At 43.7% G+C, this 22,770-nt stretch overlaps 1 protein-coding gene across 4 annotated transcripts in view; it reads right to left on the reverse strand.

The window, feature by feature from the left end:
• Positions 1–11,628: 11,628 nt before the first annotated feature.
• Positions 11,629–22,770, reverse strand: part of TSC22D1 (TSC22 domain family member 1) — a 129,836-nt gene continuing 118,694 nt past the window's right edge. For 2 of the 4 annotated variants that reach the window (XM_057532581.1, XM_028167515.2), the window contains 2 exons: positions 14,194–14,245; positions 11,629–13,015 (listed from right to left, as the gene is read on the reverse strand). In XM_057532581.1, the coding sequence (XP_057388564.1) occupies positions 12,758–13,015; positions 14,194–14,245 (310 nt within the window). In that variant the 3' untranslated portion in view covers positions 11,629–12,757. Of the gene's footprint in view, positions 13,016–14,193; positions 14,246–14,647; positions 15,019–15,317; positions 15,371–22,770 lie in introns of those variants that run through there. The other 2 variants (XM_057532583.1, XM_057532582.1) reach the window with 2 other exon arrangements.

A 22,770-nucleotide genomic window follows, 5' to 3' on the forward strand; every position in this document is an offset into this window, starting at 1 on the left:
GACACATCCTTTCCACTAGTCCACCTCATCTTTTAAGACTTCAAGTTGCTCCTTTTGGAAGCTTTTCGTGATACTCATCATCCACCCACTCCAACAACCCAGCCACAAATGACTCCTCCTTCCGGTCCCACTGTAACCTGCGCGCTTTATTCCAACAGCTGTCTGGGTCTCCTCCCTGCCTAGAAGCTCTTAAAGGCAGGTACCGGCTCAGATTCATATTTGTGGCCCCAGCACCTAAAAGGCAATACTTACTTGTTGAATGAAGAAGTGAGTGAAGGAATGAATGAGTGAATGAATGAATGAATGCCCCTCCTCTCTTCCTCTCCCACCTCTCACCAACTTTTCCCTTTCCCTTGCAATTACTTTTGGGTCCAGCGCTGTCTTGGTCACTAACTCTGTGATCATGGAGAAGTGACTTCACGTCCCTGGGACTCAGTGTCCCCTCTGGAAGAGGAGGGAGGGGGTAGAGCCAGAGGCTGTGTAGGAACCCCCTCCCCTCTCTCCTGTGTAAGGTAATTCTGTTGTGTAACTTTGTAGGTGTCAGTACTGCTGGGATAGAAGAACCTCCCATGGCCACGCTCTCTGTCCCAAGCATCCCTCCAATGTCCTAACTCTGGTATCTAGTTGGTCATGTCATCCTCTCAACTCTATAGCTTTTATGTCTTTAAATCCCCCAACCACCCCCCGCCTTTCCCTTAAACCACTGCTCAAATCCAGACCTCCATTTTCTCTCGTGTTCACTCTCTTTGCCACTGCCCCAGGGATCTCCTGTCTCATCCAAGTCCATCTTCTACACAGCCCCAGACCACCAGTCCCAGAGCCTGGTCCCCAGGCCACCTGATCTGGGGGCAGAGGCTTCTTCAGAGACCACCAGGATCCTGCAAGATCTGGATTTGCTATTGGGACCAAAAGTGCTTTTCATTGACAGCTTCCTTCCACAAATCTGTGTGATTCTACCTTCATTGTTTTTCTCAAACTCCCAGCCGCTGCTGTCTGCACTTTCTGTGCAGACCCCCATTTCCTAATTCACAGGGGACAAATTTGGTTAGTAGGAGGGACATTCAGCTTCCCAACACCTGCAAATGCATCTGTATTTGCCTCCACCTTCACTTTCCTGCCCCTTCTCTGAGAAGACCTGATTCCTCCGCCTGTGTCGTGGTCCTGTAACAGAGGAGAACAAACATGACTCATGTTGGATCTATCCCTTTAGCTCTAAGCTTTCTGCTTAGTCATGCTGGCTCTGCACCTTTGTAAAAGACTGTTGCCTATAGCCTGAAGTATACAGAAGAGCCCATTCTCAAGGCTCTGACCTTTCAAGGTATGACAGTTTCCCATTCATATAGAGATACAAAGTTGTAGAACAGAGAATAACATTTGTCTTGTTGGAGGTTTATAGGAACATTGTGACCAGACCTCAGTGGACACAGCTGCAAGAACTGAAGGATACCTGCACCAAGAAGTTAGCAACAAGCAGCCACGCTCCCTCCCCTTTTAGTATAAAAGAAGCTTGAATTCTAACTCGGGTAAGATGGTCCTTTGGACACTATTCCACCATCTTCTCGGTCTGCCAGCTTTCTGAATAAAGTCACTATTCCTTGTCCCAACAACACATCTCTCGATTCATTGACCTGTGTGGTGAGCAGTACAGGCTTGGACTGGGTACCAAAATGACACTCAACTCACTTTCTTCAGCTGCGTTACAAACACTCCCAAATGCCTGGGGCTCAGCACAAGCCCAGGTCACTCTTCACTCTCCCCATAGCTCACTCTGAGTTGGGAGGGGGTGTGGGAGGAGGTGCCCTGTCCACACGGTCACGCAGGGAGCCCGGCTCCTGCAGTTTGTAGGTCTGCCCTCCCCCCATCCTCAAGTCCTCCCCCTCAGCTCGGGGGTGGATGCCGAGAGAGCGTGGGCAGGTCCCTCGGGGCCACGCCTGCAGGTGGCATATGTCCCTTCTGTTCACCATCCGTGGGCAGGACATAGTGCACGCTACTGCGGGGAGGTTGGGAAGGTAGTCTGGCTGTGCCCTGGGAGAAGAGAAAAGCATGGACATCATGAGCATGGGAATCTGCCAGCTAGCCCAGATCGCCCCCGGTCCCAGAGCCAGAGGCTGGTCTGGCTAGAGGAAATCTCCACTGGGATTCCTTACAGCCCCTCACTCTGCACATTCAAAACTGAACTCTGTTAGGCTGCCAGACAGGCTCTACTTTCCTATTCCTGCCCTGTGGGTGGCACTATCACCCACCCACCCAATTCCCTGAGCCAGAGGCTCCCACACTCCTCCCCCACCCCACCGGGACAAGACTCTACATCCTGGTGTGCTTCTTAGATTCCTCTCTAGCACCTGATCTATTTCAACAGCTCAATAACAGATTTCTCTGTGTACAATCTCACCCCTGCTAAATTCTTCCTAAAATGGACTTTATAATGTGTTCCTTCCCTGCAATTCCTTAGCGTGATTACAGGGCCCTCCAGGACCTCCCCCTCCCCCTCCTGCCTCATACCCCACCAGCCTGCGCTCCAGTTAGAGGAAACCAACCTAAAGTTTCCGTTCCTCTCTGCGTTCACAAGATTCCTCCCTCCCCTCTTGGCAATTTACCCTAGAAGGCATAGCTCAAGTATCACGTTCTCGAGGAGGCTTCGAGGACCTTCCCAGATATAGTTGAGCACCACCTCCATGGAAATTACAGTTGGTCATTTACAGAATGGTCTCAACCATGGGAACCAGTTAAATATGATGTCCTTCATCTACAGTATTAGTAAAAATTTCACACACTAATGGACTCAATTTGAAACCATGGGAGGTGGTTCTCTTTCTTTCTTTCTTTCTTCCTTCCTTCCTTTCTTTCTTCTTTCTCTCTCTTTCATTCTCTTTCCTTCCTTCTTTCCTTCCTTCCTTCCTCCCTTCCTTCTCTCTTCCTTTCTTTCTTTCTCTTTCTCTCTCTCTCTCCCCCTCCCTCCCTCCCTTCCTTCCTTTATCATGAGACAGACTTATAACTCCTATAGAACTTTGGGAACTCAAAGTATACAGCAATAATTATTTCTTCCAAAAGTCAAAGTATGCAACAGTAATTATTCCTATAGAAAAAAAAAAAAAACAGAATTCCAATCTGTTGACAAGGAAACAGAGGAAAGATCTGTACTAGTTAGGGATCCTCTAGTTTGCCAGCCACAGAAAACCTAACTTAAATCAGCTTCACAGAAAAGAGCAATGTCGGGGGATAGATCTGGCTTCAGATCTAGTTGAAAGCAGGGTTCAAATGCTGTCACAAAGATTCACATCTCAGCGCGGCTTCCTTTAGACTGCCTCATCTTCTGGACCCACACAACGGCTCCTGCAGGTGCCGCAAGCTTTCTGCTCATGGCTGTGGCACTTGTGAGCGTTTCATTTTCAAACTGCCAATCCCAGCAGGGAGAGACCGGGGCAAGATTCTGAGTCCTTTGAAGGCTAAAGTTCATTCTGACTCAACCAGGTTGGGTCGCTGTGGCTGGGGGGAAGGGCAGATGTCAAGCAGGGCCATTTCTGTAGTTACCTTGGGGTTTCCCAAAGGAAGGATGAAAAATGAATTCTGGGCAGCCAACAGCAGACAGTATTCCAACACCTCTTCCCAAAACAAGCATGGAGCGAGACCAAAATATCCTCCCCAAACTGTGTCTCTTCCCACCCTCAGTTACTCACTTCCCAGACAGAGTGGATTCTCCCTGCCACGTTGTGTCACGACGCTTCAGTGTGCAATGATACTGAGAGAGGTAGTCTTTTGCATTATAATAATCCTTTATATGATCTGTCTTTGCTGCTGGACTTGAGCACCTCAAAAGCAGAAGTGTTGGGGCTTCCCTGGTGGCGCAGTGGTTGAGAATCCGCCTGCCAATGCAGGGGACACGGGTTCGAGCCCTGGTCTGGGAAGATCCCACATGCCGCGGAGCGGCTGGGCCCGTGAGCCACAACTACTGAGCCTGCGCGTCTGGAGCCTGTGCTCCGCAACAAGAGAGGCCGCGATAGCGAGAGGCCCGCGCACCGCGATGAAGAGTGGCCCCCGCTCTCCGCAACTGGAGAAAGCCCTCGCGCAGAAATGAAGACCCAACACAGCCATAAAAATAAAACAAATTAAAAAAGCAGAAGTGTTTTCATTGTTGTACCTACAGGACGTAGGGGGCTCCCTAAGGTTGGTACGTTGTGGGTGCTTAATAAATGTGGTGGGTTTTATGAATGAATGAATAGTTGCATGCTCTAGAGGATCACTTCAGTCTCCAGTGATGGCTTTTCTGGGTCAAGTGGCGGGGACACCGGCGTGGGCAAGGAAACTGTCTCGTCTATGCCGTGGGTCCATCTGGTACCATGGTGGACGGGAGGAAGTGGAGGTCTACTTGCCTTTGTGCTGTACATTCACCTATGGCTCCTCAATCCATACCTAGTCTTCCCTTTGTGCTGTAAAATTCCCTTACAAGGACATAGAATTCCACTGGACCCTGCTAGCCAAGCAGCTGGACAGGGCAGGAAGAGTTTGGGGCAGGGTGTTGTGTATTACTGCTTCCTGGAAGAAACAGGATTCACAGGCCAGCCCTGACCTGTGCCACCACATGCACCCCTCTCTGGTGTACACACGGAGGGATGGACAGAATGCCAGCACTAGGGCAGCCAAGCGCCCCAGCCATGCTCCACTGGATGGGGCTTGCCTGGCTTTGGAAAGGGCCAAAATGGTGGCTAAGAGCACTGACCTTGGTGTCAGTCACAAGTGGTTTGCATGACACTTATCACCTCTTTACACTTGGCCTGGCAACTTACTTCTGCTCTCTTCTCCTATAATGTGGGATGACACCTTCCTCACGGGGCCGGCACGAAGAATAAATGAGATACTGTATTTCAAGTGCTTAGCACACAGTAAGCTCAACAACATGTAATAATAATAATAACAAATGGGTTCCATTCTCTTTTCCCCAAAAGGACGCTGCCAGTCTTCATGCTTTGGCCCAGTTCAATCATGTCTCATCCGTGAAGGAAAAAGCATAACTCTGCTCCTTTCCAACAGCTTGGATCTACAGAGCAAAATAAAACACAAGAGGTAATAGAACAAGTTCAAGTTCTTTTCTTCTTTAAGGGTTCATATCATGTGAATGTTAAAAACAGGGTTAAAATGAATTAAGCCACCAAATTTTAGGAATCAGGTGTCAGAGTCTGGGTTTGGAACACAACCTCGAATGCCTACCTGGGCCAGCTATGCAACCAGATGAGAGAGGCATGATGGCAGCTGACAGCATGGACCATCCCAGAGTGGTGGGCTTCTGGCAGCTGGAGGCCCACGCCCCAGCTAAAGTCAACAGCAGCTCAACTCAGCAGCAGGTGGGGACTGTCATGCAGGAATTGACAGACTCAAGGTTGCCAGAACTTGGAATGATATCCGAGTTTCAGAAGGGATGTCACTAATTCACTTTTTTGCCCCAAACACTATGTAAACACGTGTCTGGGAGCCAGCTCTGGTCAGTAGGCTTGATACAGCCTGAGCATCATCTGATGGTGACCTCTGATCCTAGCTGACTCCTTTTGCTCTCTGGGAGGAAATCCTTGGCCCATTATTCTCCAAAGCTCCAGGCTCCTGCGTCTGGGGGGTTTCCTTGCCTGGTATCCTCCTTGTGTGAAGTGGGTGCTGGAGAAGAATGATCTCCTTGGGAGCTGGACAGCTTTAGATGCCCGCTGCCAGTCCTAAGGCCTGCTGGTTATTTGAAGGTTCCAGCACCGTTTTGCTGTTGTCGTTGTTATCATTGAAGTCTGGGCAGGCTGGTGTTTTCCTTGGCGATAGAAGTTCCTCAGAAACTTAGCAGACTTCTCCCTTATTTGTATCCAACCAATTCAATGTGTCAATAGCATGACCAAAAATATTTTTCTGGACAAGATGGTGTTATGATTTAGTACTTGGTCTCGCCCACCTCCATCAGCTGAACGGTCAGCACCCGGAAGCCATTTGAAACCAAAGGCATCTACGGAGAGTCCGTACCCTTTATCCCATATTTGCTGAAGGGGTGGATCATCTTGTTTAACTGAAAGGTCCTAATGGGCCTTAACGGCTTTTTAGTCTTATTTCCAACTCTTTGGGCTCTAGAAGCAACAGGCTTTTCCAATACCAGACCACCCCAAATTTCTTACCTTTTCTTCCCCTTCCTTTCAACTTACAAACTGAGCTCATTCTTTCCTGAGCTCACCTTTTTCTTGAAAGCCTTTGTCAAACACAGCAAAAAGCCACAGGTTACTAACTTTCTGACCCCTTAGAGCTACAGGCTCACTGGGCACTTGGGCGGCTTCTAAGGTAGCACAGGCAGCAGTTTTACAAAACGTGTTGCCGCTTCACAGTACGGGTCTCAACCTCAAGCCTCCAATCGTTTCATCACCCAGCCATAGTCAACACCACACATTTTGGTTCTGGCGGCAGCACCCCAGTTCAGCGTCTTCATTTCCATGTTAGTTGGAGTCAGTCCCTGAGGCAAGCAGTTTCTCAGATGCCTAAAGGCTGACACGCTCCGGAAAAAGGCACCGTGCTGGCCGGTCCCAGGTTAGTGGGGTAGGATGCTCCAGTCACACACACACACACACACACACACACACACACACACACACACAGGCTGACAGAGCCTCTGTCACGTCCAAGGGCCCAAGGTCTTTCCCATCAGGTCAGCAGAAGGAGCACAGCAGACTGGGTTTCTCATGGCCAGGTGTTCATCACTTCAGCTCTCAATCCATTGACTAAAACTGAGTCCCATGTCACACCCAACTTCAAGGGGCTGGGAGGTGTAATTCAGCTGTGTGTCTAAGTAGAAGAGGAAATGGGATCTAGGAAGACCAATTTGTCCCAATTTGCCTGGGACTTTCCTGGTTTTAGCACTGAAAGTCTCACTTCCCAGAAACGCCCTCAATCCCTGGGCAAACCAGTACAGTGGGTCACCCTAATGTCTCCACCTCTCTCTCCTCTTAAGGAGAGAAACTCAGTCTTCTGTTTTCTTGGTCCCCTAGTCTGCATTGACTATAAACCACTATCAGGGGATGCTTGAGTGTACTTGATTCAATAGGGCAGATTGTCTTACTGAAATACATGTTATTCCTGGAAATTTGGGGCATGTGTGATATAAGCTTGTAGCACACACATCTGCAAACACCATCTTTGTCCTTACATGAGTCAGTTATAAAATGTAGCGGAGGGGTTATACTACCCTGAGGAATTGCTACCAATTTAACAACAGTTCTTAAAAGAACTCCCAGAAATATTTTTGCTGAAGGATTCATCTGAAAAGGAACAGAGAAGGAGTGATTCAGGTATTATGTCACGTAAGGCAAATTTTGCCAGAGAACAAAGTGCTTCACTTCTCTTACACGCAATACTTGAGCTGCTCTTCAGGGCAGGGGCTCTACACTACCTTCTAGTAAAACGAACAAGCCACAGAAGGTACTCAGGAAACGTTCTCTGAGTAAATTCACACATAGCTTACCAGACAGCCTGTGCCCATTTTCTCTACTCAAAAAAGAAGAGGTTTGATTTTGTTTTATTTTGTGCTGAAGGGATGAGTTGCCATTTAGGGCAGGAGTCTAGTTCTTGAGGCAGATCTAGAGGTTAGGGAGCGGAAACTCGCAGCCTGTGGGCCAAATCAGCAGAGTAGCTGTGCTTTTGTTTGGTCTGCACGGTGTCTAAAAATCGGGAATTTTCAGACACAGCCTGGGTTTCTGGATCTTGAAAAATGCGAAGATCTGGCAACACAGCGCCTGAGTTCCCACCCAGCAACAACCGCATGGAGCTGAGGAGCACAGGCCCCGTGTGTGTGGATGGAGCACACGCTCCAAGGCCACGGTCACTACCACTTCCTATGGTCCCATCTCACTTCACTCAGGGGGCTTCTCTGTGATACCCTACAGACATCTGTGTCCAAAACACCTGGATTAAAGCACAGATTTATATTGTAACCGTGTAGTCATTTTTGCACTCTTTAAAATGACCACTGAGGGCTTCCCTGGTGGCGCAGTGGTTGAGAATCCGCCTGCCAATGCAGGGGACATGGGTTCGAGCCCTGGTCCGGGAAGATCCCACATGCCACGGAGCAACTGAGCCCGTGAGCCACAATTACTGAGCCCGCTCACTAGAGCCCGAGCCACAACTACTGAGCCCGCGAGCCACAACTACTGAAGCCGGCGTGCGTAGAGCCCACGTTCCGCAACAAGAGAAGCCACCGCAATGAGAAGCCCGTGCACCGCAACGAAGAGTAGCCCCCGCTTGCCGCAACTAGAGAAAGCCTGCGCGCAGCAACAAATACCCAATGCAGCCAAAAATAAATAAATAAAAAATAAATTAAAATGGCCACTGAACCTTTTTAAACAGCTGTTGATAAAGCCTGATTACTAATCCCAGTGACTTTGGTCTGCCTGGCCTTCCATAGCACTGTTTTACCTAGAACTTTTTTCCATAAGGAAATTAATAATTTAAGATATACATTCCACCTGTAATTGTGTATTTACTTCTACCAATATGACTTTCAAACATGAATTCCCAGTAAATTCTTTCTCTGACTTATGTAAATCAAATAGCTGCCTTAAGTATTATTTTTCAGATACAGAAGAAATGGTCCATTTCTGTCCATATTCTAAATGGCATTTTTTAATGTGTTTTTGTAATAAAATTTTAACAGCCACCACTATTATCCCTGCTAAATAAAAGCTATTAGAAAATAAAACTGCCACAACTTTATTCCTGAAAAAAATACAAAATTAAATATATATATAAACATAAACAAGAGGATGAATGACTCAAAAATAAGAGAAAGGCTAACATTTCTTGAACCTTTGCTCTGAACTCATGTCTCTGTTTATGGCTTTCCAGCATTACACTTACAAAAAACCCTATGGAGATAGCATACCCCCATTTTAACATGAGGAAACAGGCCAGTTAGTAAAGGAACCTGCCCAAGGTCACTTAGCTAGTAACTGGCAAAGCTAGGATTAAAACCAAATTAATTTTAGCCCAAGAAGTTAAATGAACAAACAAAACAGCACACTCTCCCCAAAAAGTTCCAATGAAATAAAGTCATTGGAAAAAGCAGAGGACTGTAGCATCTTATGGCAGGACAGAATCTTTGTGATCTGATCCAACTCCATATTTTACAGATGAGAAAGTGGGTCTGAGGTCCCATTCAAAAGGTCAAAGAGCTAGTTACTGCAGGGCCAGGCCTGGCAGCCAGAAGTCTTCATCCTCGGCTCCGTGGCAGGCAATTTTATCTGTGAAGGAGGAAACTTCATTTTCTCTGCCTCCGTTTCTAATCTTTAGGCCATGACTGCTGTGGGAATGCAAGTTGACGGCTAAAAGCAGTCAGGCTCCTGATAGCTTCAACTACTTATTTTACGTAAAGTAAGGGCAGAGCAGTGTCTGAGGAAATTAAGTTTTCATTTCTAATTTCAGTTATAATGCACTTTTATACATTTCTTGTGTCAATTTAAAATTGATTCTGGCATTACGTATTGATCACATAATGAAAAATAGATTTTTGCTTTTAAACTATGCAAAAAAAAAAAAAGCACAGAATTACTGAGTTATGAGCATTGTTAATTTGAAACAAAAAGCAAACATTCATTAAAATCACATAAAATTCCTTCTGTCTCTCCTTCCCTGAATGGCGGTCTCTCCTGCTGCAATTGCTGATGTCAGGAACACCCAGAGCTGGACAACATTCTGTCCCCCTTAAAAATCTCTCCCGCTCCACATAACGTTAAGTATGATATAATCAATTACATAACAACCCACAGGCCAAAAAAGGCCTAATCAGGCCTGTAAGCAGATAGTAAAATGCCTTTTAAAATTACCTTAGGGCTTCCCTGGTGGCGCAGTGGTTGAGAATCTGCCTGCCAATGCAGGGGACACAGGTTCGAGCCCTGGACTCGGGGGATCCCACATGCCGCGGAGCAACTAGGCCCGTGAGCCACAACTACTGAGCCTGCGCATCTGGAGCCTGTGCTCCGTAACGAGAGGCCGCAATAATGAGAGGCCCGCGCACCGCGATGAGGAGTGGCCCCCGCTTGCCGCAACTAGAGAAAGCCCTCGCACAGAAATGAAGACCCAACACAGCCATAAATAATTAATTAATTAATTAATTAAAATTACCTTAAATATCCTTAAATATAAGTCAATCACTTAAAATGTGTTTAGTAATTACTAAAATTAACATGTACGGAAAAACATATTTTGATTCTAATAATTCATTCGTATTTCACATACAATATTCAGCCCCCAAAACGTCATGGGAGTGTCACATTTTTAATATAAAGGCCCCAAATTCCTTTAAATAATGAAGAAAGTTCTCCCTTATCTTAATAATACATTGACATGACACTTGTCAAATTTCCTCAATTACCACCTTTGCTCTTGAGGATATTCATTAAAAACCTAAAAGATGAAATGGTTAAAGATTTCGATTCAGTAGTTTTTTTTTTTAAAGGAAATGAAATTACTATATTAAGTATCTCTTTATTTAAGTCAAAGTTATATAACCTTAAAACAAATACGACAAAGATTGTTTTAAGTCTTCTCCAAATTCCCCAAACCATCTTCATGGCAACCGCCACCTCCCCAGGCCGTCGGCAGTTTACTGCTTCAACAGGAGATGGGTCGCCCCACCAGTTACTTTGAGCTTCGTTAACACATGCACCCAGTCCAGTTCTTTTCGGGGAGCTCTGATGTTCCCTCCATCCACCCATCAATCTCTCAGCAGTTCTACATTAGAGAAGTGAAGGACTCAGAAGAGCTGAGTCCTGTCCTGCAAGGGCTTCCCTAAGCCTTAGAGCTGGGGAATACCTGACTCCCGCTGGGTGGAGGGGCGGTTGCTGAGGTGCAGGGGCAGATTGCAGAGCGGAAAATCCACCCTGCCTGCTCGCTGGCATGGCTCTTGCAGCAGAGTGGGACCCCTCAGGCTCACTTCTCAGGGGCCAATTTGCTTTAGGATTCCATCATGTTTTGAATCTTGACCTATTTTATAGTCTTAAGGAAACAACTGGGAGGGACTCCCTTGCTTATCTGGTCCTTCCTTCCTCAAACCCAGAAGAGGAAACCCCTGGAATTATCCTATCTTTTGCTTGGAAATTCCCAGGAGCTGGGAACTCAATCCACACTAGGAAAGACACCCCAACTTAGGGTGACAGAGTTCTTAAAAGTGGAAATCAGCTTCTCTAACTCCCATCTTCTGATCCTAGAGTTGCTTGTTGGGATTATACACAGAGTAAGGTTCATTCCCCTAAGCTGGTAAACATTGAGAGATTAAAACTTCCACGGGCTCCTAGAATTTTAAAACCACAGAGGAACTTAAGAGATTCTCTCTTTCAACAATACCCCACATTAGCCCTGAGCAGGGGAAGCCACTTGACCGGGTCACACAACTAGTCTGAAGAAGTAAGCTCTTGCCTCTTTCATTATGTCTCTTCCCTTACTGCCTGACAGAACGCAACGTCTGATTCGTTTTACTCCTCCAGTCAAACCACTAGCACCACTACTTTGCCCAACCCTTTCATCCCCCTTCAGGATTTTACTAGTTGAATTGTTTTAACTTTATCTGGAAATAGTTGTGGAAATGACTGCGATTATGTTAACACTATAACATGGAAACACTGGTTTATCAACATTTTATATGCTTTATTGAAAGTTGACAAGTGCAACAGTTAAATACAGTGACACCTTACAACTGTGTAGAGAACATGCACAGAAACATAGGCAGGTAACTACTATACAGGTAATATGCAGAAACCCCTACTGGGAAATCCATTTCATTAGCTAGAACTGATCATATTTCAAAGTATTCAACCAGCTCAATCAAAAGACTTCGGTGAACAAGGACTGACTTTAAGATATTCAGCAGCTAGAAGATTTCAGATTACACAAAGTGACCAACTGTGCCAAATTCTTAAAATCTCTTTAGGTAGGTGTGTTTTTCTTCATGTATTATTTTTCACGTAGATCTCTATATAAAAGACAACCCACACCTCTTCAGACAGCCAGTGAAACATCTAAATTGCAATCTGTACACCCTAAATAGTCGTTACAGTCCTCTATTGTACAAAAGTTACACTACATACACAAATATACAATAAGCAAAACAACCTTCAGGGTAAGATAGCCTAGATCCCAGCTACCTGTCACCGTTCAGTCACGCTAATAGTTTTGTGTCATCCACTGTTTTGAAAGAGGCACAGTACTATTGGTTTTTAAGAATGTTGGTGACAGTCGTCATCTGTACAGTGAACTATGTTTCTCCTCATCTGAGGTGAGACTAAGCTTCACTCTTGACTTTCACCTCCCCGTCCAGTTCCTGGGCGGGAGGAGGAGAGAGAGGAAAGTCCAGTGGTGCCCCACTGCTTCAGAACCCCGTGGAGTATACCACGTGCAAGCAGGAAGAACTCTTGGCAGTGGGGGGTGGGGAGCAGGGGAGGGATGGAAAGGCACACAGCTCCTCAGCATGAATGAAACCATTTCTCACGGATCTGCCAAGCTGCATGAGGTCCCAGTATATCCATGCTAATTCTCTCATTAACCTTTAATTCACCCAACTTAAGAAATTTCTTCAAGCCGAAAGCGTATGAGTGTTTAATACTGGAAAAAAAGAGATAATGGCATATGTCAGTCTCACGTCTCTTTTGCAGCGAGCAATGAAATGGGTGACGGTGGACGCGGACGCCCCCCAGTCCATCTTCTCCGGTCGGTTCAGTTCAGACAGCAGCAGCCAGTTCCGCGGCGGCACAGGAGGCTACGCGGTTGGTCCCGAGCCCTGGGACGCTGCCTGCGCTGGGGGCTGTGTGGTCCCCTGTGGCTGTGTGCTGGCAGCGGGGGAGCCAGTCTGCAGCTGAGCCTGGAACTGGGCAAGCTGCTCGGGACTGGCCAGTGTCTTCAGCAGATTGTTTTCCTGCTCCAGCTGGGAATTTTTCTCTATTAGTTCTTTGATTTGCTCTTTGAGGACCTCCACTTCCTCTCTAACCGCATACATCAAATGGCTTTTCACCAGATCCTGAAAGGGAGAGAGAGAAGAGGAAAAAAAAGGTTTAACTTTCTCTTTACTGTTCCCCGCACTCTGAATTTCTAAAGCATCATTTTGCGGGGCTCTCCCTAACCATTTACGTATCCTGCCTTTAGAGCTCATTTAACAGGCCCTAGGAGAAATCTCCGGAATACAACCACAACTGTACAATACTTCAGTTTAACGTCTAAGTCATCAAGCCTTTTTAAAGCCTTTGCTTTCCTTGCAGCCGTTGGCCAGGAATGCCTACGCTCAAGTTTCCTATTCGAGCTGGCAAAATGCACTGGGGCTCTGGGGCTCCGTGCAAAAGGCCGGACCAGGGCTGTCCAGCCCCGGAGCAACGGTAGCCGCGTCCCCGCCCCCAAGTCCCTCCCTCCGCCCGCCAGACCGCCTCCCTCAGCACCGGCTGCAGCCAGTTCCTACAGAGCGTGTTGCCGCATTTTCCTCCCTCCCCCCATCCCCCGCCTCTTTCGTGATTAAGCTGACATCACAGAAACCTGGGCAGCCGTTGCAGCCAATGGGCGCTCGAGTTATTTATAGCTCCGAATTAAAGGTTCGGAGTTTGCCTAGCAACAGTGGGCAGAGAATCCCGTGAGAAGAGCCACAGGCGCTGCTCCAATAACAAAGAACGGCCAAGGCGGAAATAAAAAATAGGAGAAAACCAGGCGCAGGCTGAGAAGGCGAAACTTTTCTCCGGTTCTTTTTCATTGTGCAGTAGCCTCCATCACTGGGGATCCGTTTGGGCCCGGTGTAGGAGGCCCCTTCCGGAGATCCCCACTTCTGTGGCCCTCCCCCCTCCCGGCTCCCCGGTAAACCTTAGGATTCCTAGTAAAGCCACATCACTAGAGATGAACCCACGACCTAAGGACACGCCGGGCCAGCGCTTTCCTAGCAATTCCCCAGCAAAAAGGGGAACCTCCGCCAAAATCCCGACGGCTGTGGGAAATCGGTCCTGGAAAGAACATCGAATACCCTCAGGGCCCCTTTCTCTCTCCTTAGCAGCTGTGGTATGTGGCTTCACGCTAGCAGAATGGAGACAGTGCCGGCATTTCTAAATGTATGGAGAGCAATCATCAGTTTAACTATGGATGCGCTTGTTCCATCCCAAGGCACCTCGCTTTTTGTACTGTGCCCACATTTAGTACAAACGATTTTTAATCAGTACATACCATAGCTTGCTCGATTTTGTTGTCAATAGCTACCACACTTGCACCAGAAGAGCTGAAAAGGAAAAAAAAAATCGATAAATGGAATCTATCTTAAACATCCAAGACAAAAAGGATTTCCCAATTCTGTGATGTTACTAGCATCATTTTTTCAATATTCTTTAATGCTATGTAATATATCACCCTCCAGAACACACCAGCCACTCTTTCACTAATGAATATCCAGACATTTCCCAATTTTAGTCAGCCACAAAGGCTAAATTACATAATGTGGTAAAAGCCTGTTCTCTGGCCAGACCTGCAAAAAGAAGGCTATTCTGAACATTTCAAAAAGCAACATCCATGTCACCGTAGTCTCTCAGCAATGGACAAAGGAATTCGCCAGGCTATCTTTCACCTGCATTATTACAAGTATCTCACGAGTAAATTTTTTAAAACTATCCCGGCCGACATTTACCTATTGTCAAGTCTCACAGAGGCGTTTTCAGTCCCGAGCAAGGACGACAAGAAAGAAATTGAAAAATGTCTCAGTTGGTAAACTCCTAGATCCATCGCCACTGGTCTACACCATTGGGATTTCATGCAATTGCAGCCAAAAACACCCTCGCAGAAAAAAAAAAAAAAAAAAGAGGAATACTAGCAGCCTTGTTTGAGCTAGATAAAAATCTTCTAGCTTTATGTAGCTCAGGGAGCAATAGAAAACAGCAGCCCTAATTGAAAGAAACCCGGCTTCTGGGGCTTGGCGATTCCGGGAAGATGTAGATCCCACTACCGTGCGGAGAAGGTTCCCACGTCGGCAGCCGGGCTCCACCAGGCTCTAGACTAGGACTCCCAGTCTCCGTGCAAAATATATGCAGGGAAGGGCCGCGCCGATTGGCCAGCACGCTGCTGGAACCGCCCCCTTCTCCCTTCCCCGCCCTCCTCCTCGCTTCCCCGCCTTCCTCCCCACCCCCACCCCGCCCCCAGCCCTGCGATCCGCTCCTCGGGTGGGCTGGCCCAGGCCGCAGTCTAAGGGGCTGGGGTGCAGGCCGCCAAAGCCTCCGTGATCAAGGAAAGATGGAGCAGTGCTCCGGCAGAAAACGCCGAGGGGCTCCGAAAAATACGATTGGGAACCCGCACGTGCTTACGTTTAAGGGAGCCAGACCCCGTCTCTGGAGCTGCCTGTCCCCGTGGCTGCCGAACGCGAAAGCTGCTTATTTGCAACCAGACCCGTCTGAGCTACTGGGCATGCCCAGTCCCACCACTAAAGACTTGCAGGAGCCCGAGTGTCTCGATTTCAATTATCTCGTTCTTACAGGCAGCAGTAACTGGAGGATTTTACAGGCAGTTTTATTTATAAGGATAACACCATACTGTAATAATACTTTTTTTTTTCTTAGCCAGTGAATTTTAGAGGGAAAAAAATCACATTTCCTTTTTGAGAGACTACCTTTCCATGAATTTATCAATTACGTGTAGAAACAAAAAACAGTACATATTCTTTGCTAGGCATACACAAATTGAGGCCAAAAGGAAACCACCAGATGTAATCAGGTAGATCTCAAAATGTCCCTAGAGCCATAAACCTTAAAATTGCACCTCCTTCTTCCATTTATAGCTAGGGGGAAAAAAAAAAAAATCAATCCACAGGTTGAACCCTACCCACATGGATATATTTTCACTAAGTCCGTAAGGCAAGTTTTTGGATGTTAAGTGCAATTCCTATAAGACTCAATCCTTTGAGCCTTCTTACATCAGAGGAACTGAAATACTGTAGGTATATATGTCACCCTGATGGCCACACTGACCAAATAATTCCCTTCTCTAAACTAAAATTAAGAGATCTGGGTGTAAAATAGCTTAACCCGTTACATAATTTCTTCTATTAATTTAAAATATTTGCAAGGATGTTATCAATTGAGGTTGCAGTTTAATATACTATAAGTCTAAGGTCTTAAATTCACTTATTACAGGTTATAAACAGTTTGCAATTCAATACATTTAAGAAGGTACATTTAAACCTCTACAATACTGCCCTCTAATGGTATAATCCTATAAAAACAGAAAACAAAAAAACTACAAATACTAAAGACTAATCCATAAACAAGTTGTATCATCACAAATAATTCCAACATAAAATCTGACCATAGAACACGTATAAGTACATATTCGATTTACACACACATACAAACACACACACACATGGAGTCTTTTCTCTCAAAGAAGCATTCTCCCTCAAGCAGCATCCTTTAATTTAGGAAATTTTAGTTGCCAATGGAGCCTCTTAGACATTCTTTGAAGGTGACCCAATGTTGGCAGAGCGCATTTGGTTTTAGAAATTGTCTGAAGTCGTTAGGAACAAAATCTGGTGAATGTGGTAGCTGATGAAAGGGCAATTCTCTTTTGGGTTAAAAAAACCAAGGCAGTATCATCCTTTTTTTACTGTAAGGTTCATATTGTTCTCTAAATTTTAAGGCTATGCTTTTGAATAACAAGTGATATTCAAATATGTGTTGCCATATTTATAATTTACAAAAATTAAATATATATTATCTCATGATACAAATTTTGGAAAGGCACCCATTTTTAGTAAAAGGAAACAGAGTAAGTGGAACCTCAAAAATCATAATTTGGGAAGCAGACATGTGGTCTCCATGTCTATGAATGCTAGGCACAATTATTACTTACTACATGGTAGTTTCTATATTTTGAAAGTTACAGTTATCACTAAAACTATCTATGTGATTAAGTCATTTATATATTTAAACGGAATGCCAACTGCACAGGAAAAATTAAAGCATCGCTTAAGCTGCAATTAAGAGCTTAAAAAAACAAAACTCTAAGGTCATATAAAGAAATGAATTTTAAATTCCCACTGAAGTTTAAGAAGATTACTAAATTAACTGGATTTTATTTATTGGAAGCAAAGTACATGTTGCTGAATTAGCATATGTGCTACCAATAGGCAGAAGTGATTGAACTGGAATCCAGGTAAAAAGGTTCTTAGGCAAAATAGAACAGAATAGAAAAGTAAAATCAATAGCAAAGAACCACCCCAATCTCAAATGTCCAGGCTTTTTCCTGTGTTCCAGATTCTTGAAAACAAAGATACAAGTTGGTTATGTTTTTATTTCATTCATTCCAACTGATCATCCAAGTATTAAGCTATAGAAGCCAATATCTGAACCACACTCTGTTTACCCAGTATCTCTACAGCAGGACGTTATGGTCATCATCAATACTTTGCTATTTTAGATACACTTGCAGGGAACATCCTTGTACATATATCCTTGAACGTTTGTAATCTATTTCTGGAGAATTTGCTGGGCTAAAAGATATACAAGCAAAAATATGATTAGAAATCTATTTCTTTTCCTATTTTTCACATAAATGGGCTAGATTCCTTTAAGATGGATTTTTATGTGAAAACTGAAAAGACATAAGTTCAAAAAGAAGGTAAAGAAATTGGAGTTAATCTCTATAGAGGAAAACCCATGGGTCAGAAACGTCTGAGGCCCAAATGGCTAAAATTACTTTCTAGCCATTACAAAAGTTTCTTGCATTTGTAAAACAGAACATCTGTGAGTCTAGTGACCCGAGCTTAACAACCAAGACCAGCTGATAGGACAGGATAAATACTCCCATGCCTCTGGGAGAGACCCCTAAAGGCATGGATGATACTAGTCACCTTCAGGCACTGGGCAGAGATCAGGAGGTCTCACTCTGCTGGGGAATCTGGAATACAGGAAAAAGCCTGGACACTTGAGATCGGGGTGGTTCTCTGAGGTTGATTTTGTTGTTCTATTCTGTTCTGTTTTGCCTAAGAACCTTTTTACCTGGACTCCAATTCAATCACTTCTGCATATTGGTAGCATGTATGCTAATTCAGTAACATCTGCTTTTCTTCCAAACTTGATCTGCCTTGGCCAATATAGGTACAGTTGGGGATCCACCACTCAAATAGGATAACCTGTTTCTCCCTCTGTCCAAACTCCTTGCAAATCTAAAGTGACTGCCAGGGAAGAGGCTGAAGCACATCACTGTGAGCCTGACCAAATCACTGCTGTCTAGGGACCCCCTTTCCTGGTTTACTCTTACTAGGCACTGGGATTAGGGTTACCAGTGTTAGCAAATGAAACTTCAGGACTCCCAGTTAAAGCTGAATTGCAGATAAACAACAAATAATGTTTTACTGTTTGGGTCCCACACACTGTTGGAACAAGAAAGAATGCCAAAGAAATCCAAACGGAAAAATTCAACCATATTTTAAATTTCCTTGATTTCCATAGAAAAGGTGGAAGATAAAGTTCAGAAAATCTTCCCAAAAGTAGAACAAAAAAGAGATGGAATTGTGAGATACAAGAGACTTAAAAGGATCAATCTAGGAGGTCCGACATCAAAATAGAATGAATTCTAAAAATAGAGAACAGAGGGAAGAAAGTTATCAAAGAAATAATTTAAGAATTTTTCCAGAACGGAAGGGCACAAGTCTCCAGATTAAATCAGATGACCAGACGGCTACCGCAATCAATGAAGAGAGCCCTACACCAAAGCACATCATCACAAGACTAAAGATCATTCGGGACAGAGAAAATCCTAAGAGTGTCCAAACAAAAAAAAAAAGGTACAAACACAGGTACTAGTATCAGAATCTGCTGGCTGCCAGGAAACAATGGAGAAAATGTCTGTAAGATTCTAAGAGAGAAAGGTTTTTCACTTTGCCAAATCATTTACGTGTAAATGTAGAATAAGAACATTTTCAGACATTTCAGACACCAGTATGGAGGAGCAAACCAAGGAAAAGGGTTTACAGCAAGATGAATAAGTTCTAGAGATCTGCTGTACAACCTTGAACCTGAAGTCAACAATACTGTGTTGGTACACATAAAACTTTTAGAGGGTGGGTCTCAGGTTAAGTCTTCTTACCACAATAAAATTAAATTAAAAAAATATAAGAAATATTGTATATTCCAAAAGAAAAAAAAAAAAAAAAAAGAAGGGAAACATGAACCAGGGACTCAAATGCAGGAGAGAAGGAAGGGAATTAACAGGATGATGGGGGGAATTCCCTGGTGGTCTAGTGGTTAGGATTCCGTGCTTCCACTGCACAGGGCACAGGTTTGATCCCTGGTTGCGGAATAAAGATCCCGCATGCTGTGAGGCGCAGCCAAAAAAAAAAAAAAGCAGGATGATGGGGGAAGGAAATCTGGGGATGAAAGGTGCTAATAAGCAAGCCTTAGCAGCAACAGGTATGTAACCATGTGGGAAGTGGGAGCCTTTGGGAGGCAGCACTTTGGTGGGAATAAACAGAGACAGGATTTAATACATTTGAGCATTTGCAGGGGCGGGGGGTGGTACAGCCAGGTATGGGACAGATCTAATGGAGCAACTAGATAAGTTCAAAGACAGTTTTACAGAAAACAAAAAAAGAAAGAAAAAAAAGTTACACTCATAAATAAAATTTACATGACTATATTCGTTCTTAACATTTTTTACTTATTTAACTTTAAAAAGTTAAATTAACTTTATTGGGAAGGTGGTAGGAAGAAGAAATGTGCGGTGGGAAGAAAAAAACTGTGGTAAGAATAGTTTAAAAGTGCTAAATCCTTATCTACCACAGCTTGATTATAAAATATCTACAATTGAAAAAGCAAGAATAACTATATCACTATGACATGGACATGTGTGGGTAAATATGAGAAACCAAAAAAATTAAAAGTGGCTGCCTCAGGAATACATTGGGAGACTGGAAAAAAGGAAACTGCTAATATATTTTTTTCTATTCACTCTATCTTTAGGTATGTACAATTTTTTAAAGTAAAAGAGAGAGCATGGAGAGGGCAGACAGCAGAAGCAAGAAGAACTACAATCCTGCAGCCTGGGGACCAAAAACCACATTCACAGAAAGATAGACAAGATGAAAAGGCAGAGGGCTATGTACCAGATAAAGAAACAAGATAAAACCCCAGAAAAACAACTAAATGAAGTGGAGATAGGCAACCTTCCAGAAAAAGAATTCAGAATAATGATAGTGAAGATGATCCAGGACCTCGGAAAAAGAATGGAGGCAAAGATCGAGAAGATGCAAGAAAGACCTAGAAGAATTAAAGAACAAACAAACAGAGATTAACAATACAATAACTGAAATGAAAACTACACTAGAAGGAATCAATAGCAGAATAACTGAGGCAGAAGAATGGATAAGTGACCTGGAAGACAGAATGGTGGAATTCACTGCTGTGGAACAGAATAAAGAAAAAAGAATGAAAAGAAATGAAGACAGCCTAAGAGACCTCTGGGACAATATTAAACTCAACAACATTTGCATTATAGGGGTCCCAGAAGGAGAAAATACCTGAAGAGATTAGAGTCGAAAACTTCCCTAACCTGGGAAAGGAAATAGCCACCCAAGTCCAGGAAGCACAGCGAGTCCCATACAGGATAAACCCAAGGAGAAACACGCCAAGACACATAGTAATCAAATAGGCAAAAATTAAAGACAAAGAAAAATTATTGAAAGCAGCAAGGGAAAAATGACAAATAATATACAAGGGAACTCCCATAAAGTTAACAGCTGATTTCTCAGCAGAAACTCTACAAGCCAGAAGGGAGTGGCATGATATACTTAAAGTGATGAAAGGGAAGAACCTACAACCAAGATTACCCAGGAAGTATCTCATTCAGATTCGACACAGAAATCAAAACCTTTACAGACAAGCAAAAGGTAAGAGAATTCAGCACCACCAAACCAGCTCTACAACAAATGCTAAAGGAACTTCTCTAAGTGGGAAACACAAGAGAAGAAAAGGACCTGCAAAAACAAACCCAAAACGATTAAGAAAATGGTCATAGGAACATACAGATCGATAATTACCTTGAACATGAATGGATTAAATGCTCCAACCAAAAGACACAAGCTTGCTGAATGGATACAAAAACAAGACCCATATATATGCTGTCTACAAGAGACCCACTTCAGACCTAGGGATACATTCAGACTGAAAGTGAGGGGATGGAAAAAGATATTCCATGCAAATGGAAATCAAAAGAAAGCTGGAGTAGCTATACTCATATCAGATAAAATAGACTTTAAAATAAAGAATGTTACAAGAGACAAGGAAGGACACTACATAATGATCAATGGATCAATCCAAGAAGAAGATATAACGATTATAAATATATATGCACCCTACATAGGAGCACCTCAATACATAAGGCAACTGCTAACAGCTATAAAAGAGGAAATTGACAGTAACACAATAATAGTGGGGGACTTTAACACCTCACTTACACCAATGGACAGATCATCCAAAATGAAAATAAATAAGGAAACAGAAGCTTTAAATGACACAATAGACCAGATAGATTTAATTGGTATTTATAGGACATTCCATCCAAAAACAGAAGACTGCACTTTCTTCTCAAGGGCGCACAGAACATTCTCCAGGATAGATCACATCTTGGGTCACAAATCAAGCCTCAGTAAATTTAAGAAAATTGAAATCATATCAAGCATCTTTTCTGACCACAACGCTATGAGATTAGAAATGAATTACAGTGAAAAAAACGTAAAAAAACACAAACACATGGAGGCTAAACAATACATTACTAAATAACCAAGAGATCACTGAAGAAATCAAAGAGGAAATCAAAAAATACCTAGAGACAAATGACAATGAAAACACAATGATCCAAAACCTATGGGATGCAGCAAAAGCAGTTCTAAGAAGGAAGTTTATAGTTATACAAGCCTACCCCAAGAAACGAGAAAAATCTCAAATAAACAATCTAACCTTACACCTAAAGGAACTAGAGAAAGAAGAACAAACAAAACCCAAAGTTAGCAGAAGGAAAGAAATCATAAAGATCAGAGCAGAAATAAATGAAATAGAAACAAAGAAAACAATAGCAAAGATCAATAAAACTAAAAGCTGGTTCTTTGAGAAGATAAACACAATTGATAAACCATTAGCCAGACTCATCAAGAAAAAGAGGGAGAGGACTCAAATCAATAAAATTAGAAATGAAAAAGGAGAAGTTACAACAGACACCGCAGAATACAAAGCATCCTAAGTGACTAATACAAGCAACTCTATGCCAATAAAATGGACAACCTGGAAGAAATGGACAAATTCTTAGAAAGGTATAACCTTCCAAGACTGAACCAGGAAGAAATAGAAAATATGAACACACCAATCACAAGTAATGAAATTGAAACTGTGATAAAAAATCTTCCAACAAACAAAAGTCCAGGACCAGATGGCTTCACAGGTGAATTCAAACATTTAGAGAAGAGCTAACACCCATCCTTCTCAAACTCTTCCAAAAAATTGCAGAGGAAGGAACACTCCCAAACTCATTCTATGAGGCCACCATCACCCTGATACCAAAACCAGACAAAGATACTACAAAAAAAGAAAATTACAGACCAATATCACTGATGAATATAGATGCAAAAATCCTCAACAAAATACTAGCAAACAGAATCCGACAACACATTAAAAGGATCATACACCATGATCAAGTGGGATTTATCCCAGGGATACAAGGATTCTTCAATATACGCAAATCAATCAATGTGATACACCATATTAACAAATT

The sequence above is a fragment of the Balaenoptera acutorostrata genome, chromosome 18 (genome assembly GCF_949987535.1).
Source record: "Balaenoptera acutorostrata chromosome 18, mBalAcu1.1, whole genome shotgun sequence".
NCBI classification, from domain to species: Eukaryota; Metazoa; Chordata; class Mammalia; order Artiodactyla; family Balaenopteridae; genus Balaenoptera; species Balaenoptera acutorostrata.